The 20,751-nt window shown below is 34.3% G+C and overlaps 1 protein-coding gene across 1 annotated transcript in view; it reads right to left on the bottom strand.

Moving 5' to 3' along the window:
- The window catches only part of LOC129941927 (U-scoloptoxin(05)-Sm1a), an 83,791-nt gene extending 64,122 nt beyond the window's left edge, over window positions 1–19,669 (bottom strand). The window contains exon 1 of the mRNA XM_056050707.1: window positions 18,770–19,669. Coding sequence (XP_055906682.1) covers window positions 18,770–18,979 — 210 coding nt within the window. The 5' untranslated portion in view covers window positions 18,980–19,669. The remainder of the gene's footprint in view (window positions 1–18,769) is intronic.
- Window positions 19,670–20,751: the final 1,082 nt, after the last annotated feature.

Genomic DNA, 20,751 nt, shown 5'->3' with positions numbered 1-20,751 from the left:
CATTTCAATAATTAAGTTTAAGGTTAGGAGAATTTAAATTATGATTCCAAAACTCTTATACTTGTAAAATCTTCACGTGCCAAGTTAAAATGGGAAATACCATTTTTTTTCTTTATTTCACGATTTGCCATTTTAAAAAGTAGGAAATGGTTATCAAAATAAAATGTTTTTTAAAACTGTTCTAGAGCTATCCGCATATTAGTAGAAGAAGAAACAAATATCTATACTTAACTCACTAAATTTCAGTGTTGAAGATGAAGAACAACTAAATTCAAACTTGCTTATTCCGATTTGCTCTAGGTTACTTTCTTATGGCATTTCCGATAGATGAATAATCGAATAAGTCCCTTGGGTGTATTCTATCTAACAATATGCCTTAAATGCGTTTTCTGCAAAATTCGAAATTAGGAGTTTCATAAACAAGCACAGATATTAATGCCTTAGCTATACATATCATTGAAAGCCATTTGAATTTTTAAAAGTACAGGGTTATGTGTGTGTGTCAACGATTCTGTTCCAAATAGTAAGAATATTATGGTTTAAAATTATTAAGATGGGTTTGGGTATTTTGCAGACATTGACTAATCAAGATAGGAATGAGTTGTATTTACACAGGTCAGAGATTACATTTTCCAAAAAAAAAAAAGAAAATGATGGTAAACGAACCAAATCTTTATAGTTCTTATCGTTCAATTTTAAATTATTTGACTCATTATGCAGAGTTAAAATCAACTTCTACAAAGAATAATAAAACAAATTAATGTGTTTTATATATATTTGCTAGCTGACCCAACACACGTTGTTTTGTCATATAAATAATTTCAAGAGAATATTTTGTTTAAAATAAATAACTTATTTCAAGTGTGTAAGGATGTGAGATTTTATTCGTTGACATCCACATTTTTCGCTACTAAATTTTCTCCTTCTGCCAGTTACTAATGATTTGTATATTGTCTGTGTACATCGAGAAATATCAGGTCATTCTTGTAAATCAACAATCTTGCGAAATCGAACGGTAATTTTATGGATCCAGTTTCATCTGTAGTAACTTTTCCGTCGTCTATATCTAACAGTTGTTTTGAGAATGTTTCAGCGGATGGATCTTGAAGCATTTGACCACGCATATTTACGTTCAGTTCAGTTGTACTTTTTCAACATCACGCAGTGGCGATGATTTTAACCAGGCGTTGATCTCATCAGTGCATATTGAATGCGGAATAACGGGAGTGTTTGTCTAAAATCACCTAAGAGGAGTAACAGAGTGTCACCAAATAGTCGGTCGTTGTTTTTTATATCTTTCAATGTCCTGTTCAACGTCTCAAGCAAATGTGTGTGTGCCATAGTGCATTCATCCCAGATGAAAATAGGAGGAAGTGTTTTTAAATGAAAAAGTCTTCAGGACAGTTAAGTTTTCTTTATCATTTACTCTCTTAATTTCGTATAGATTTTATACCTTTCGGGCAATTACTTTTCCAGTTTTTGGTTGTTTCACCTTATAAAAGATCACTTAACTGGCTTAAATCAGTTTAAGCTTGACCGGAATTTTCGCAAGACAGGCATTGGATGGATGATGGAAGAATCTTTTCTTTAATATGTAAAAGAAGGTTTTAACCTATGGATTTCCAACAATAATTTTAAAAGTACAGGTTTATTTTTTGTCGATGGACACGCTTCTCACATCTCTCTTGAACTGAGTGACTTCTGCAGCAGTAAAAACATAATTCTATATGCAATTCCTCCAAACACCACCCATATCCTTCAGCCGGCAGATGAGGGTACTTTAAAAAGGTCCAAAGTCGAATTATAAACGTCTGGTTACAATGACAGAACAATGAACAAAGAATATTTTTACGATGATTTAGACGAGCAACTGAATTACAAGGATAGAACAACCCCCATACAAAATGTTTTCGGAAATCGTGAACTATTTCTATTCTATCCAAATGCAGTAGACTAATCCAAATGTTAAACTAAACTAGAAGCTTAAAATGCTACCAATAGATCTTAGAGCGGTTCAAATGTTTGTATTCCTGGTGGCACATTTCATGGAGATCCTAACGTTAATTCTAGAGGCGATGTGCATTCTGGGGACACTCTTGGTGTAGATTCTGGTGGTCTGTTGTCTGTTTGCGGATTGGATACAGATGATGATCTTGAAAATGGTCTTAACGAGGACTTTGTCTTGGTCTTAACGAGTACTTTGTGCTAAAGACATTTCCACTGTTAGTTTTATAGAAGTCGAACAAGTAATATTTCACCTAAAATATTGACCACAAAGTTGTTCTTAACATTATTCGTCAAGTTAAGCAAAAGAGTACTCAAGATATTAAATGAATTTACAAAGTTACCAGGGACGATTCATTGATAAGAGTAGTGAAGACAGTGTTTAGCCAGACAATACTCCACACGGTTGGAAGCAATTATAGGCAGGTAGGTATAACTTATCACTACGAACCTGCCCTTTTAATATTTGCTTTTTTTATAGGATAGTACAATTACAGATAAAAAAGTTTTTCATCGCAGAGAAACGACATCTTACAAAAAATGTAACAACTTGTATGCTTCACTTTTAAGGTCTTAAATAATTTTATATTATTATTCTTACTACTTTACAGCACCGTAGTACCCGTGGCATGATGGTTAGTGCGTTGGACTGTCATGCAAGGGGTCTTGGGTTCAATCCCTGCCTGTGCCACCCTAATTTAAAAAAAATAATTTTCGCGGGTACTGACTCTTGCGAGGAATTGACAAATCCTTCAAGAGTAATTCTTGTCATGAAAAAGTGCTTTCTCAAATTAGCCGTTCGGATTCGGCCTTAAATTGTAGGTTCCTTTCGTTCCTGATAACAGTACTCGCACACAGGAATGGTTGAGGGTTGTAAGTCACTAGGCCCTGGTTCACAACGGACTGTTGCGCCACCCCATTTTTTTTTTGACATTACAGCACCACACTCTTTAGAAATCCCATACCCGAAAACGGTACAAGAATAGATGCGAAGATTTTGTAAAGGTCCCAAACCAACTATGTCTAAATCAACGGAGCCTTGGAAACAAAAAATAAAAAGACGAGACAACACTTAACGCCTCCGAAGTACAAAAAAAAAGCTTGATCACCAAAAAAATGAGAAGGGAACATCAACAAAACAAAAATAGTTCCAAAATTAAATAAAGCAGGCCTTCCGGATTTAGAAGAAAGACTCAAAAACTTAGTATATGATAAATGCGGCAAATGGTTTCATCTTCAATATATCACCTTATCAACCATGCCTTTTGTAGAAGCTGAGCTCAGCTATTTCATCTGCGAGAAATGTCATGAAATATTAATGATTTTTTTTCCAATTAAGCATTTGTTATGAAATACATTATTAAAACTGTTTAAACAAAATAATATTTATCTTTTATATTCTTTTTATAATTCCTATTAAAAAAAAAATAAAAAATGTTGAACTGATTAAAGTATGAATAAAAAACACTTTGACACATATAATGTGGAAATTTGCTGAAACATTTTTTTAAATTTCAGAATTAAATTATCATTTTCTTGTAATTTTTCCAGTTTTGTTCATATTACACATTACGTGACCATTATCTCATCCGAATACAGATTTGTATTGAAATCATATTCCACTTTAAGCATTACTCAAAATGTTGTACCTAGCTATACATATGCCAATTCTTAAATAAATCTCAGATGAAGAGCAAGGTTTTAGTTGAGCAACTCCATTTTTCATACAAAGCGAAGCTTTAAAACCTGATTTATTCGCAAAATTCCTTGCCTTATAAACGATGCAATGCTTGGTTGAGTTTATGACTCGCAAAGCGCAATAAAGGGTTTTTTTTTGCTCCACACATAAGTGCCTTACCTACCCTACATGCCTAGATCCTCGTATAGCCATGTAGTCATAGGTACAGTCAGATGGTGGTTGATTTTCGAAATAAATTTGCTTTGTGAACGAAAATAATGCCACACCACATTGCTCCTCTGCAGAGTAAAATTTAAAAATTCGACTACCATCCGTAAAGCCTCTACATGTAGACATACCTTTGACAAGCACAAAATTAAATTAAACATGCTGTTTTAACAATTTATTACAAAATGCAGCAGCACAAAACAAATAAATAACGAAAAAATAGAACGAATATATACAATTTTCCGTGAAATGCTGAATTTTGAAACAATACAAAAAAAAAACAACTTACTAAAGCAAAGATTTATTGAATTTTTGTTTATAATCCGTTGGATTTAAATTTTAAAATGAAAACCGAGGGCTTTTTTCTTTGACAAAAAGAGGAGGGCTTAAGTAAGGCAAGAAATCTTTTTTTGAGGAAAATGATTTAAAGATACGAACAATATTTCAGGAGCACAAGATTTTTGTTGCAGACTGAAAAATTCAAACAAAATGTTATTGCATTTGAAAGTCAAAGTTTTAAATACCTTTTTAAGAAAAAAAATAATTCTTTTACTTCCCACTCTCACCTTGTACTTCAATAGAGGAGGAGGTTAAAAGTGTTTTTGTTTTTTTTTTTAATAAAATTTGTTTTAACTGCATTTAATAAAAACAAAATTATTATCATTTTTAGGTTATTTCAACGCACACGCATTAGGAACACCAAAATGTGATAACCTAGTAGACACAAACATCTTCGATTGTTCGAAATAGGTTGTTTGTGACTTACTTAAATCATCGAAAGATCAGTATGACCTTTCTACAGAATGTAATAGTAAGAGTTTTTAGGAAAAACGAACTTAATTATTAATTTAATGTTGCAATGATACAAGAAGAGCCTTTTAGTTTAAAAAAGGGAGTTAAGATCGGAAAAGATCTCACCGATGCATTTGATGTCAAAAAAGGTTTTGACTTCTTCAACATCGTTCTGGAATGAATTGTGCAACTCAACCGTCAACACTAGAGGCACAATCCTCCAAGGTTCCATCTAATTACTCGGATATGCAGATGATATTGACATAATTGGGAGATCAAAGCGTGTTGTCAGTGGAGCGTTTTTGACGGAACTGAAGAAGATGGGTTTAGTGGTCAATGAGGGCAAGACCAAGTGTATGCTGTCATCAAAAAAGGACATTGAACAACGACTTGTTGGACAAAACGTCACCATGGACAGCTATAACTTTGAGGTAGTTAAGGTCTTTGTCTTCCTAGACACCGCTATTAACACAGACAACGACCCCGGCGCTGAAATCAAATGAAGAATAACTCTTGCAAATCGCTGCTTCTTTGGACTTTGAAGGCAATTGAGAAGTAAAGTCCTCTCTCGATCATCTAAAATCCCCAGCTATAAGACACTCATCATCCCGGTTCCCATTTATGACGCTGAGACCTGAACCCTGTCAAAGAAAGACGAGAGCGTTTTAGGATGCTTCGAGGGTGGAGAATAGAGGAGAAAATATAACGACGAATTTTACGGGCTGTACAGCGACACTGACCTAGTTAGCAGAATTAAAGTATAACGGCTTAGATGGCGCCACCTTAAGTATGTTAGTAAGTTATTGTAATCGGTCCGATTTGTCGAATTGAAAATTTTAACAAACAAATTTTAAAAAAATAAATAATTTTATGAAAAAAAACATTAAGTACTTAAATTTGGTAAAAATTCAACTAAAATAAATTTTCAAAAATTAAAAATAATGGCTTCAAACTGCTTTTATCTTAAAGAAAATGATTTTGATATTCAGCAATTTTTTTATAAAAATAGAACAGTCAGTTGAACTAAAATCTGCAGAAAATAGTACGCAACATTGTTAAAAATTGATTTTTGATTTTCGATATATCGTGAACAAATTCAAGGACTTCAAAATGATTTTATTAATAAATTTTGTTGTTAACGTAAGATATTGTTCCTAGAAAAATCCAATCTGTATTTGTTTATATAAGAAATAAAAACTTTGAAGAAATGCAACGAAAATTGGTAAAAATTGGATTTCAAATAAAAATCTAGCTAACAAATAGATTTTAAAATCAAACTATTTCATAATATGCAAAATATGGTAGATATTTTTTAGTTGATCTTTTAAAAAAAGTCATCTGACAAAAACGTAAACCTACAAAAACCAAAAAAACTGATAAGAAATAGTTTTCGACTCAATTATTAGAAGATTATAGAAAGATATTGACTTCAAATTATTTATCTTATACAAAATAATGTTATGAATTTCTGTTAAAGTTTGAAACAAAACAAATCGACTGACGAAATGGGAAGCTATCAGTCTGGGTCGCATTACAGACTCTTTTTTGTATATGTTATTGGTCCCTTTTAACCAAAATAAAGGCATTAGCTCCTTTTTATTATCGTCAAACTTAACCTTAAGGGTTATCATACTAAAATAAAACGTTTAATTTCAAAGACATAAAACTTTCATACAGATATCTCTTTTTTCGTAATGTTTGTTGACTTTTCAAACATTATCTGCCCTTTTTTTTCTACAAATAAATTTCACACTACTTTAGCATCTAATGTTTCCAGCGATATTTTATTAAGATGAAACAAATTTTAAGTCAAATTTTAATTTATTCGTATAAAATAAATTTGTACGATGTAGTAAAATATTTAAGCTTTTTTCAGCAATTTAATCAGCTAAGAAGATTATGTAGTTTATCTTAAACAATTTTGAAATCTTACTACGTCTTAGCATTTTACTTACATATGTAAGTTAAAATCACGCAAGTCATATTTAGAACTGGAAATTATGAACGACAATTGTTTGTATGTTTTCTTTGCCAGATGTTTTTAAATAAGAAAGTAAAATCACTGATATCGCCTTATTTTCTTATCAAAATAATTTCTGGAGGGATTTCTTAAGCCTATCATTTGAATTCAATTTCAATATGTGACCCAAAGTCTTAAAAAATTGGACATTTCGGATGTGTACCAAACAAGGAATCTGAAATTTCTTATATTCAACTTTTCAAGTTTTAGAGATTGAAATATAACAATTATCGGAAGAGCACTTTAGTAAGCAGAAAACATAAAACAAATACATGGAAAACGCATAGTGTGCCTATTAATTAAAGCTATTTAGTTCTACTTTTAAATCAAACCAAAAAGACAATCAGTTAGCAATAAAAAAGAGATTGTTGCTACATCTATTTCAGCCATTTTACATGTAAGTACTTTAAAGTTATAACTTATAACTTATTATTTTGAATATTACGAAGTTCATTTTCGTTGGTGTATGAGATGTGCTCCCAACCTACCTTCTGTTTTTTAACTTCCCATAGGAAGTTATTGTAATGGGTCCGGTTTGTCAAATTGATAATTTTGACATTTCTCGAAGTTTCAAGGTCCCTTGAGTCGAAATAAAAGATTTTTAGAAAGATGTCTGTGCGTGCGTGTGTACGTACGTTTGTACGTCCGTACGTCCGTATGTCGGTACGTCCGTACGTTCGCGACGTTCTTTTCGTGGTCCATAGCTCAAGAACCAGAAGAGATATCAACTTCAAATAAATTTTGTTATACAGATAATAAGACAAAAAGATGCAGAAAGGGCTTTCAAGAAAATTGCGTGGGTGGTTTTTTTACCATAGCAGTTTTTTTACAAAAAATTAAAAACTTAAAAAAAAAAAAAGATCGTAAAAAATTATTTTCGACTCAAATATCTTTTCACAAATTTGAGATAATAGCTTCTAACTAATTTTTACTTATAAGAAATATTGCTTTCAATATTAGGACAAATTTTTAAAAAAATCGAATTGACAGTTTTCTTACAAAAAATAAAAACGCAAAAAAAATGTATAAAAGTTGGTAAAAATTGTTTTTCGACTCAAATATCTCTTCAAAAATTTTAAATATTGGCTTCAAACTAATTTAATTTTATAAGAAATATTGTTTTCAACATTTGGTAAAATTTTTAAAAAATTCGAACTGACAGTTTTTTTACAAAAAATAAAACTCTAAAAAAAAAACAATACTAAAACCTGGTAAAAATTTACTTTCGGCTCAAATGGTTTTTAAAAATTAAAAATATTGGCATAAAACTTATTTATTTTACAGAAAACATAGTTTTCAATATTCAGTAATTTTTATATAAAAATCTAACGGTCCGTTTTTTCATAAAAATAAAATCTACAAAAAATAGTGCGCAAATTTGGTAAAAATTGATACGAGCATATATCTATACAAACTTTTAAGCAAGACAAATTGACAGAAGGGATGGGAAGTTATCAGTGTGGGTCGCATCCCAGCCTCTTTTTTTATTATATAATCGTGCCCCATGTATCCAATTCGTTTTTCTAGATCTTTCTTTTTCTAATGGACACACATTTTATTCAAAGGAAAACTGTACCCTGTAATAATAAAAACTTATTGTGCTTTTTATAATGCGTAAACTTGGTATTTTTATATAAAAACTATAAAATGGAACCTTGAGTGAATCATAGTTATGATCTAAAATTAATTTAAACTTTAACAACTAACATAAAATTGGTAGTTATATTAAAATTATAATAAATAAGGTGGCGCAACAGTCCTTTGAGAACTAGGACCTAGTGACAAAGAACTCTCAACCATTCAGGTGTGCAAGTAGTCAGGGATGGAGAAGACCTAAAGTTTTAAGCCGAATCCGTTGGGCTAATTTGAGAAAGTACTTTTCATGACAAGAATTAATCATAGCGAATATGTCAATTCCTCGCAAGAGGCAGTGCTCGTGAAAAAAAAAACTTTGGATGGCAGGGTTTGAACCCAAGACTTCTGGCATAACAGTCCAACGCACTTTTTTTTTAATTCATTTTTATTCATTATTTCTTAAAACTATCTTAAAGCTAGACACTCTAAGTCAAACAAAAATGCTTAATTCTAAAGCCTTTCGGCCCTAAGATCTATTTTACTGTAATTCATTTTATTTATTTTTTGTTTATTAAAAAATACGAAAAAACTAATAAAAAATATCTTTTTTTATTTTTATTTAAAAACTACTTAAAATAAGGTCCTTAAAATAAAACTTAAAACTTACTTAAATTACCAATTCTACGTATACTATAGACTACTTAAAACTAGAACAACCACTGCAGCAAATGTAACATTTAAAATTTTTTGTTTTCCTTTTTTTGCGTTATATTATGTTTTTTTTTAATACTTTTTATAGGTACCTATATCAATATCAATACTGATTTAACTTCACTTTTGCTCGCTAATGGCTGCCCGTGAAGATCAACGATGACCATCTTGCGACAATTCTTGCACGTATCCCTCGTGGCCCTAGCCAACGCAATCCGGAACAGAATTGTCTCCGACTTCTGGACATTTATTTTCAGTTTCCAATCATCGCAATATCGCTGAATCTTGTCAAAATCACGCTGCAAGAGCATTCTAATAACCTCAACCTTTCGGGCCATTCTGTACAAAATTAGATCGTTGGCGTACGCAATTGCCTTTGTAAGACTACCTATCAGATCGCTGGTGTAAATGCTGAATAGAATCGGCGAATTCACCGCTCCCTATCGAAGACTATTTTTAATTAAGAATGTTGTGGTAGAAATTACATTGCCACTTTTGACAACAAACTTTCTACTGTTAAGCATATCATATAGTATATAAAACAATGGCTTGCTTATGACAAGCCTGCTCAGTTTTAGGTAAAGACCCTCTAACCATACGGTGTCAAATGCATTTTCCAAATCAACCAGAACAGCACCTGTGCATTGTTGTTTTGATTTATTGCATTGGATATCAGAAACGAGTTTAAACGCAGCATGAATTGTGTCATGACCCGCCTTTAACCCGAACTGTTTATCCGGAATTATTTTCTTGTCCGCATCCCACTTAGTCAGAGCCCTATTGATGATCTTTTCGAAAACTTTGCTGATGCTCGGAAGAAGACTTATCGAACGAAAATTTGATGGGTTAAAGTTGTCCTTTCCCTTTTTCGGGAGAGGATGAATAACAGCGAACTTCCAATGCACTGGATAATATGCATTATTGAAGAGTGTGGTGTAAATGTCAATTGCCTCCATTGGTAAATGCCTTAGCACAACGTTGGATATACCATCGACCCCTGCTGACTTTTTGTTTTTTATTGAGTTGAAGCTGAGCTGAAGCTCATCTTCGTCACTAACAAGGGACTTGGTCCCGTTTGCTTGGCGATTATGGTATTTGCCAAGGATCGCCATTGTGTGATATCATTTTGAAGGTAAAAGTGATTAAGTAGGTCTCTGTTTTCCAGGTCGTGGTTGGGCGAATCCAAAAAAGGGCTTAGAAAATGATAGGTGAAAGAACTATAACCGAAACATTTGCATCGCTATAACACCGCCGCAATGTTTTATGCTTTTGGTGGTTTTATTTTTACAAATATTGTTCTTTCGAACAATTATATTCGGACTTCTAGGAATTCTCATCAGTTTACTGTTGAGGTCAATTTAGGACATACTGTTACATAAGTTTAGAGATTCTTTTTTTAACCGCACATCGAGGATGTGGAAGAGTCGTCCATATTAATTAGTTAGGCCATATCTTGCTGTGGACAACAGTGTTACAAAATAATCTTATTACTAAAACTATCACTTAAGTCCTTGAAATATGTAAATGTAAGTTTGCGATACACAATTTATTATTTAAATGTATTCAGTTTCCTTTAGAAAACATTAAAGAACATTTTTAAGCCATTTTCAAAATTCATGTGCAGCACGAGTATTTTCCAACAACACTGTACAGTAAGTACATTGTAAATAAGACGTCTGATTATCTATTTGAAATGAAACTTATACTATACGAATATAAACACTTAAGGTTTTGTTTGCTTTCCATTTCTATTCAAGCTTGACTCACTATGTATCTTTTATCTGTTATTTGTTCAGTTCCTTTATATAAATAAATTTAACCCTTAAACTTTCAGGAATTTATTGTATATCAATCATTATTTGGCATCAGCACCCACATCACGTTATACATTTAGGTAATATATATGTAGGATTGTAGGTGAATGGTCTTTAAAATAACTATTTCAGTTGTTTCCATATTTAAATAAGTACATGAGTTTTTGGTTATTTATTTGCAATTGTTATGTATAGTTTATGCTGTTTGCTTGTCTTCTACTGAAATCACAAATTTTACAAGATTTTTAATAATATTTTTTTTGTTGGGATCGCAAGCCAACCGTAAAAATCGTAAACCAAAAAGTCTATCATCATTTCTTCTTAAGACTTTAGAAAAATTGATTGATATCCATTTATGGGCAATGTTCAAATGGTAGACATGTGCATTCAAGAGGACACAAGCGTCCACAGATTTTTCTCAAAACCAACCTCTGTCTATCAATTCCTACTCTCACCTCCCCGTTGTGATCATCGGGTGCCTAGTACCTCAACTGGAGATTGGGTCCCCGATGGGAAGTTGTTGGGGGCAGCAAACGAGAGAGGTGGGGAGAGGTGTTTTCACTAAGGCACCAGACGGCAGCGGAGGAATTAACGAGATGGAATCAACGGTGGCGTCTACAGCTCCAGTAAGGTTGAACTACTTAGTGAACACCTTATAGGGCTTCTTCGACTTATTCGGACCCCACGCCTATAAGGAGCGGTTTTATCCGGCTCCCCATCCTTGGAGTTATACTTAGGACCTGGCCCTCCAGGTTGGGGGTTTTGCCGTCGGGGTGACTTCCTGGCCACGTAAAAGCTTTCATAGTTGCGAAGCACCAACAAGCCTCGGATACGGACGGATTTACTGTTCACAACCAACGCAAACGAATAAAGGACAACGAACTTCGGATATGCACGTGGAATGTTAGGTCCCTTAACAGACCACGTGCGGCCGAAGAATTAGCGGAGACCCTAGACCACTATAAAGATATCACCGCCATCCAGGAAATACGATGGGATGGGCCGGGCAAAAAGAGGATGAAAAACTGCGATATTTACTATGGTGACTGCTACCACGAAAACCAACAGCTTCGTCATTGGAGCCAGACTTAGGCAAGAAGAACAGCCTTCACGACAACACTTCCGACAACGGATTCAGGCTCATAGATTTTGCTGCGGGGCGAAACGTCATGGTAGCCAGTACGCGTTTTCCACACCTCAACATCCACAAAGGTACTTAGACTTCTCCAGATCAATCTACCGTCAAGCAGATTGACTATATTGCAATAACAGGCACGCAAAGCGGCGCTGCATAAAAGGACCAGAGCTGCTCATGAGCTCTATGAGCAGAAAAGGCGAGAGGAACGCCAACTTCTCAGAAGGAAAAAGAGAGGGCATGAGAAGCGTGCGGTCAAAGATGTTGAGAGGTTTAAAAGCAGGAATGAAGTTCGAAAGTTTTATGAACAGGTGAAACGAAATTCACAGGTAAATAAACCTTGAACCGAAGGCTGCAAAGACGAAAGTGGAAACATCATAGTGGAACCGTCTATCAATTCCGTCCTCCCGACTTAGACGAAGTAAAGATTGCCATATCTAAGCTGAAGTCTAATAAAGCCGCTGGAGCGGATGGCTTGAATGCCGAGCTCTTTAAAGCAGCTGGAGATAAGTTGGTTGGGAGCATGCACCACCTTATCTGTAAGATATGGTCGGAAGAAAGCATGCCCGATGAATGGAACCTCAGTATTGTTTGCCCGATCTTGAAAAAAGGAGGCCCTCTAAACTGCACCAACTATAGAGGAATCATTCTACTTAACATCGCCTATAAAATCTTCTCTGCCGTAATATGTGAACGTCTAAAGCATATCGACAACAACCTGACAGGTACTTATCAGTGTTGTTTTAGACCAGGAAAGTCCACAGTTGATCAAATATTCACATTACGGCAGATCCTGGAAAAACCCCAAGAACACCAAATCGACACCTACCATCTTTTCATCGATTTCAAGGCCGCAACACCGACATCTTGGTCAAAACGTCACTATCGACAGACGTAACTTTCAGGTAGTCAAGGACTTCGTCTTCCTAGGCTGCGCTGTAAACGCAGAAAACAACACCAGCGCTGAGATCAAACGCAGAATAACTCTTGCTAACCGCTGTTTCTTTGGACTAAGAAAGCAATTGAGTGGTAAAGTCCTCTCTCGAGGGGCCAAAGTGTTGCTATATAAGACCCTTATCATTCTCGTCCTGCTATACGGTGCAGAAGCATGGACAATGACAAAAGCGGATGAAAGCACCTTGGGTCGCTTCGAGAGAAAAGTTCTTCGTGTGATCTACGGTTCACTATGCATCGATGGGGAGTGGAGGTGAAGATGGAACGACGAGCTGTAAGGGCTGTACAGCAACGTAGACTTAGCCAGAAGGGTAAAAGTCCAACGACTAAGATGGCTGGGTCACGTAGAGCGCATGGAAACCAATGCTCCGGCCCGGAAAGTCTTCGAATCCACACCCACAGGAAAGCGCAGTAGAGGAAGACCGCGGATCATGTGGCGCGCACAAGTGGAAGGTGAGACATCTAGCTAGGGACCGATCTAGATGGAGAAGTTTGTTGGGTGAGGCAATAATTCGCACAGGACTGTAGCGCCACCTTAAGTAAGTAAGTAAGTATCCATTTATGGGCAAGTATTGATACCAGACTTCTGTCCATGTCTTAACATGCCTACTCTAAAGGCACAAAACCGAATTAGTCCTATTTTCGAGGTAATACAAAATTCCACTTGTTAACCCTGCCTATTATAAAGAAATCCAATAAAAGTTCTGACGAGGCTAAGTACCTGGGTCTTATTTTAGAAAAAAAAAATTGAAAACACAATAACAAGAAAGTGTCAAAATAGCTACAGTAGCTCCCTTTTCTGGTAAAAATTTATTGTTAATAAATAGGGCTTACAACCCCGAATCACGCATTGGTTGTACCCATCGGTAATCAGGCCGATTTTAATGTACAGTTTGGAAGTATGTGCTGGTTTTAGAAAATGCTATAAACAGCGACAAACTAAATAAAGTCCAACGTTCAGCTTGCGTATGTATAGGCGAATTGCTTCGCACGAGCCCATCTGCGGCATTGCCTACCCTACTTCTTCTTACAGCTCTTGATATATTTAGCAAACTAATGGCCGCAAGCTTCAGAGGATTAACAACAACATTGGCCACTCCGTAATTCTTAAGTATTTAGAATCAATTTCAAAGCACACAATTCGGTTGGTGGATGTCTGTACTCTGAAGAACTAGAATTAATTTAATTTAATTAATTTTGGCGATAAAAGAAGTCTTGTTCTGGTTAAAAAAGAAAAACGTGTTATCAACATCTGATGTCCATATTTTCTCTGGGCTTTGTCTCTACGAACTTTATAACAGTCCATAACTGTCGATCATCTCTAATGGAGATGTAACAACAGTTTAATATTCACCTTTGCTGGGTGTCGTGCCATAGGGACATTCTAAAAAATTGTAAGGCAGATGAACTCGCCGGAAATGGTACAGTACAACCCATTCTACCACGTTTGGCTAATGCTGCTATACCAATCGTTACTTGTAAGCTATTGCTATTGGAAGACATTATGAAGAAAGCAAACATTGCATGTATAACACCACCACGAGTCTGGCCACAAAAAAATCAGGCCCACACTAAATTTGAAGCGATCACGGTGCTTGATAACTCTAAGCAGATCACATATAAACTCGATAATCGGTGTTATAACCGGGCACTGTCTAATATGAAAGAACGACAAGCGGCTAGGCGTATTCTCAAATGACTTTTGCAGAAGTTGTACGGATGAGTAAGATGAGGAAACAGTTCTTTACCTTTCCTGTACATGCACTGAATAAGCTCAATAAACGCTAGAATTATCTAGGAGACAATTCTTCTATAACGATTTCTATCATATTACCATAATCAATCCTTCACGTTTCGTAAGGGAGTCAAACTGGTGTGTCCTGCTCCATCACGGACAACCACGTTAACCTAACCTAAACTAGGTTATATTCCTTATATTACCGAAAGTCCTGATTTGTTTCACCTAGTTACAGAATTTTCAATTCCTCCTTTGCTTAAATATCCATAATCTTGTAACACTCTTTAGGTTTAAAAAATTGTTGTAGTTCGTGTGGACAATTTTTGAATTATTACCTCGTTTATTACAATTTTTATATCAGATAACATTAACCATCAGCATTTCATTTGCATAAATTAAGAATAATCAACCCATATTTTATTAGATAAGCTACAAATCAGTGGGATTTGGAATAGAGTGGGAAAAAGATAATTTTACACTGAACAGCTTTTTTTAACACCTCAAAATGTGATATAAAAGTTGGTGGGATGGAAGCAAAAAAAATGCAAATCCAACACCACACTCATCGGAGTATACGTACCTATATGTAAAAAAAGGGAATGGCCTTATTTCCATTGAGTTAAGATAGCTGTTAATACTTTTTGCCTTACTTGCAATTTGCCAAACTGAAAGTTTATTCTGCATGGAAAGGTTTTTGTCTGGTTATGGTATGAGCTAAAACAGAATTTTCCTACAAACCGCCTGAACGACCTTTTAAAAAAAAAATCAGGCGAAGGTGTTTTTTGGCCTTTTATTGAAGTATGTCAAAGTAAATTAATTCATTCACATGTTTTTAAATTATAACTTTCATTCAAACATAGGTTTATAGGTTTGATGGAAATGTATACGCATTTAATGCACTACTCTTAATTTTTGATGGGGAAACTTCAAAGTTTGTTTTTTTTTAATCAATTTTAAGATTATCTTTTATATTATAAAATCTATACAAAAGTAAAATTTATTATAACGGGTTATCCGTTTTGCGGTTTCAAAAGTATAGGGCAAGAATTCGACATCTGTCAAACTAAGTTGTCAAACCATTTGTTTCTTTAGAAGTCTGACATTTACAAATTGTTAAAACCTACTACCTATGGCAATTCTGCCACAGCCAAATATCGTGCTTTAAAAGGAGATTATGGTTTACATAATGATCCAAACAACGCAAGCAATTGTCAAAATTGTGAAGGAATTTGAAGAGACTGGATGGGTTATAGATATTGTAAGGCCTGTGAATCACCGCTTCGCTCGTACCACCTGACCCGAATGTGTCGATTTCTCGTCGTTCTCAGGAATTAGGAGTGTCTTACGGTACACTTTAGCGTATTTTGCATTTGGATCCACACCTATACCTACATCCATATAAAGTCCAGCTTACTCAATAACTGTAGCCAGCTGACCATTCACAACATCGTTTGGTTGCATTAACATCAGGCGATTGGAGGGCGATTGTTCGAACACAATTTTCAGCCTAATTTTGTGATTTGACACCGCTAGACTTTTTTGAGGAGCTACGCAAAAGACGGTGTTTATGCAGATAAACTTTTAACTCTTGAGCACTTAAAAAACAGTATCGTTAAGTTATGGGTGTCCAATGGACAATCCAATATGTGTCAAAAAGTGGTCGAAAATAATGTGATCATTTAAATAATGTAATGTTTCTAACATAATGTCAACGTTCGAACTTTATAATAAAAAAGCAATATCATGAAAAGAAATATTTTATATGTGTTTTATTTACGTTTACTTTTGATAGCCCTTTATATTGAAATCAATTGATTAAGGAGGTTATTTGCACCATAGCTTAATCTACTAAATATATGTCACAATTATTGCTGTATTCTTATACTTGTGCTACTAAAGCTAAATTTTAGCTGACTTAGAACTGATGAAGACGATATTGACCCATTAATAATGCCAATTATAAAACAAAATTGCAAATACTTTTTATGACTGATGAGTTTTGGCAGGTTTATTACATGACTTATCAAACCTATATTTAAAATCAAAGGGAACTTTTTTGCATGTAAAACTCATAGCTTTACACTTGTCAACATTCAAAACGAGACAAGTCTTCTTCCAAAAAAGAACAGTCAGAAAATGATTTTATACTTTTGAAAAGCTAAATGTCGTCAGCATAAATAATTATCATCAAAAACTGGACCTTAATGGGTTCCCTGAGGGATGCGAGAAAGAAAGTCTCTTTGAATAAGGCGGTAAATTTTGAATATTATGAAACCACGGGAATCTTTTCTGAATGGCTTCGTGTCTTGTGACGTGTACGGCGTAGTAAGGTGACCATACTGTAAAAGCATATTCCAGTACTGGTCACACAAATGAAACAAAAAGTAATGTTAAAACACATGGATCACGGAAATCACGGCCAAATCTCTTAATAAAACCCAGAACTCTATTTGCTTTTTTAACTATGAAGTTAATATGTTCATTGAAATTTATTTAGGATCTAAGACAACACCTAAGTCACAAAATACATATACTCTACTTCTTAAAGGACAAGAATCAAACATGTAACTAAAAACGATTGGAACGTTTTTGCGTGTAAAACTCACGGTTTTACATTTGTCAACTTTTAAAACAAGGCGATTATTATTGCACAATTCCCTGAATAATATTAAGTCTTGTTGCAAGAAAAGACAGTCCGATGTAGAGTAATTTTTTTTTTATTTTAATGTCATCAGCATATATTAGGACAGACGAATTTTGTATGATTGAAACCAAGTCATTTATAATTAAAACAAATAGAATAGGACAAAGGTGACTACCCTGGGGGACACCAGAATTCACAGCAAATGAACTTGAACACTCATTACTAGATTTAACATTTAAATCAGTAAAGACACAATCTACTTGTTCACGTTTTTCAAAAACTTCTGAAAAAAAGGAATAAAAGTTAAACAGATTAGTAACAGTTGTACGCTTTTTAACAAAAGCATGCTGGTTATCACAGGTAATTGAACTACATTGAAAAGAAAGGACGCTACATACGATTGACTCAAATAGTTTAGGTATCAGGCTCATTACCACATGTAATTGAAATTCAATGAAAGAAACTTACATTATAAATAGTAGCCTTGAACAGTTTTGATATAACAGATAATTTACCTATAGGTAGTAGTTGATTATTTAATTCTTAGGACCTTTCTTTTTTCATCGAAATTTGGCTTTTTGTCAGATCAAGTTCCAATAGGTAAAATCTTTTCACGTTTTTAAGTAAGCCTTAAGCAACCTCTAAACTTAATGCTTTATGGAAAGTTTGTAATTTATGTATGTTTTTATTGAGAACTTTACATCTAACGAATCCAAACCACATACATATTAGGAATTCCCGTTCAAATATAAAATGTTTTGATTAATATAAAAATATATTTATTTTTCGGTTATTTTACCACAAGGCAACTTTAATTACGAAGTTCATCTTGTTCCAAGATTTGATTGAGATTAATTGTTAGTATATTGTCACAATGAGACCAGATACATTTTGGCTTTTATCATGCCAAATTTTATAGAAACAGCCGTTTTTATTTTTAATTAATCAACTTTGCAGAAATTAATAAAATCGTAGTACAAATACTGTGATATTCATTATTTCATTTCGTACAATGCATTATACAGAACCTCCTCTTATGTACGCCCTTGTGATCTAAATATCATTTATCTACACAAAACAAAAATACTGAAACCTTAGGTATAGAAACCCACAAAAACAGCATATGCACCAAACTGCTGAATAATAATGCTGCTAGCTGTTCTAATATTGGTTGAATTGGATTGCTATCCAAAGGATGTTAAAAAACAACTTAACTTACCGAACGCGACATATAATTTACGAGTATCCTTTGTGGAAAGGCTTAAATGGAGCTTATTTTGGTTTTAGCTTTTGACGGCCGAAAACACGAAAACACGGTATGATAATACCAAAAAGAATTATTGAAGAAATTGCTTAAAGCGATAAGAGGAAATTGGGAATTCAAGCGGTTACATAAGATTCATCGCAGCTCTGCGCCGAGCTACACCGACCGTCCTTGTTATAAATATAAAATTATGTAGGTATAGTTGAACTTACCACACAGTATTTTTCAGATGGCTTTGTACACTCCTTAAGGTAGAGATGGGCGTATCGGTCCGAATAGTTAAGGCATGGTGTAATCGAACCCACCCCCTCGTTGTATTGGCCGCACATGTAGCACTTAAGGCCATTTGTAATTGTAAATCCAATAAGAGCAATTGAAACTACAATAATTATGTTGGGGAAGCTAGAAATTGCGATGGCCATTTTCGGTGCAAGTTCTTTTATCTTGTTTTAAATACTCAAAAATTTGACCCCAAGCCAAAAAGACACTTTAATTTAAATTTACAAATCAAACTTTAGATATTCTTAAATACGCTGTTAAGTTTGAAATTAATTGCACTTTCTGTTTTCTTTTTATTGGCATAAAATTTTCTGTTATAAAGGCGAGTGAGCGCGACCCCTTTTTTATTTTGAATTTTGTTGTTCTTGTTGTGTCAACCGATGTCAGGGGGATGAGCTAATTATTATTTTAGTCGACCCTGCAAATTATTTGATTTTTCTTTTCACTGACAGACGACGACAAAGACCAACAACGACTACGGAAAAACTTGATTAATTGCTCGATGTTTGTAATTAGTGGCATTAGCTAATGACAATGACACAAAATAAGTGCGTGATTAGGTGCAGCTTAACAAATAGTTATATGAAATTATTTCAAATTAATTAAATCACTCATACAGTTCGAAAAACAACTTCCGTTTATTTTGTCGCTATTGTAAAAATCACAAGACTTTTGAATCAAACAAACAATATACAATACGAAAATTCAAATCCAGTGGAATAACGGTTGCTAAAGGTTATTTTTGTATGTATGTATATACAAATATCACTCACAAAGCAGTCCGACAAAATTGATAGGACTAATAGACAACGAAATTCCAAATAAAACTGAAGAACCACAATGCACAAAGTACTGCAGAATACGTTGATGGCAGATTTTCTTTTATCGCGCACGAGATTTAGAGGATTGATACATGGATGCTGCGCATATGATACACATGGTTTTAAGATCTACTAAGGGCTTGCAAGTATAAGCATATAATCCACATGGTTTGAAGATCTGCTAAGGGCTTGAAAGTATGAGCTTTTGGTTTAAGTGTTAGCTATGAGAATTATTATTTAACAAACTTTTTACACTTACTTCTAGATATGTTAAGTTTTGTGTTGTATGGCAACATTCGCGGGCTTAGACAAAATTTTCATGCTGCATACAGTAATTGTTTTGAAAAGACTAGCTGTTTTTGGCACTAATCGAGACTCAGGTTAGTGAAAACTCCGGTCATTAGGAGTTTGACCTTCATGGTTATAGCTTAGTGCGATTATTCTTTTCTCACTATGGGCAAGCCGTTTACGGACGTAATGATGTTGCCTACCAGCTTCTCACAGTATGGTCAATGTATGAGATCATTGTTACGGGTGATTTCATTGTAAACAATTCTTCGTAGCTGCTCTATTCTGGTCAGACAAAACCCGAAGGGAGGCCTGTCGAGATTTTTACTGAGTTAAACCACCTGACTCATTTAGTGCAGGTTAGCAACACTCTGACTTGTTTCTTAAAATCTTACCTCTGATTCTAATAAATATGCGATCAGTGTGTTATAGCCTCTAGGCACATTAGACCATTATGTCATATCTGATAATTTCTCATGTCAAAACCCATTTAAAGAGAAACCCCCAACGAATACCGTTTTGCAATATGAGAAAGCCAACTGAGACGGTCTCAACGAATTCTTAAGGAACTTTAAATCCTTTAACTTTATTTGATCGCAGATATGATTAAAAAATAAACTTTTTGTGAATGAGAAATTTTATCCCGAATAGGTCTATCAAACCCAAAAAAAAACTCATACTTTGATTCCAGCCGGATTTAAAAAATTAACCCAAGTGAGAAAACCCGGAATAACTACAAACATACTAGAAATACCTGTATACCTAAGCCTAATTCGACGTATTTTATTTTTTTGCATGTCCAAAAA

This window comes from Eupeodes corollae, chromosome 1, assembly GCF_945859685.1.
Source record: "Eupeodes corollae chromosome 1, idEupCoro1.1, whole genome shotgun sequence".
Classification (NCBI taxonomy): Eukaryota; Metazoa; Arthropoda; class Insecta; order Diptera; family Syrphidae; genus Eupeodes; species Eupeodes corollae.
The sequence above is the reverse complement of the archived record's forward strand: the minus strand, read 5'-3'. Positions and strand labels throughout refer to the sequence as shown.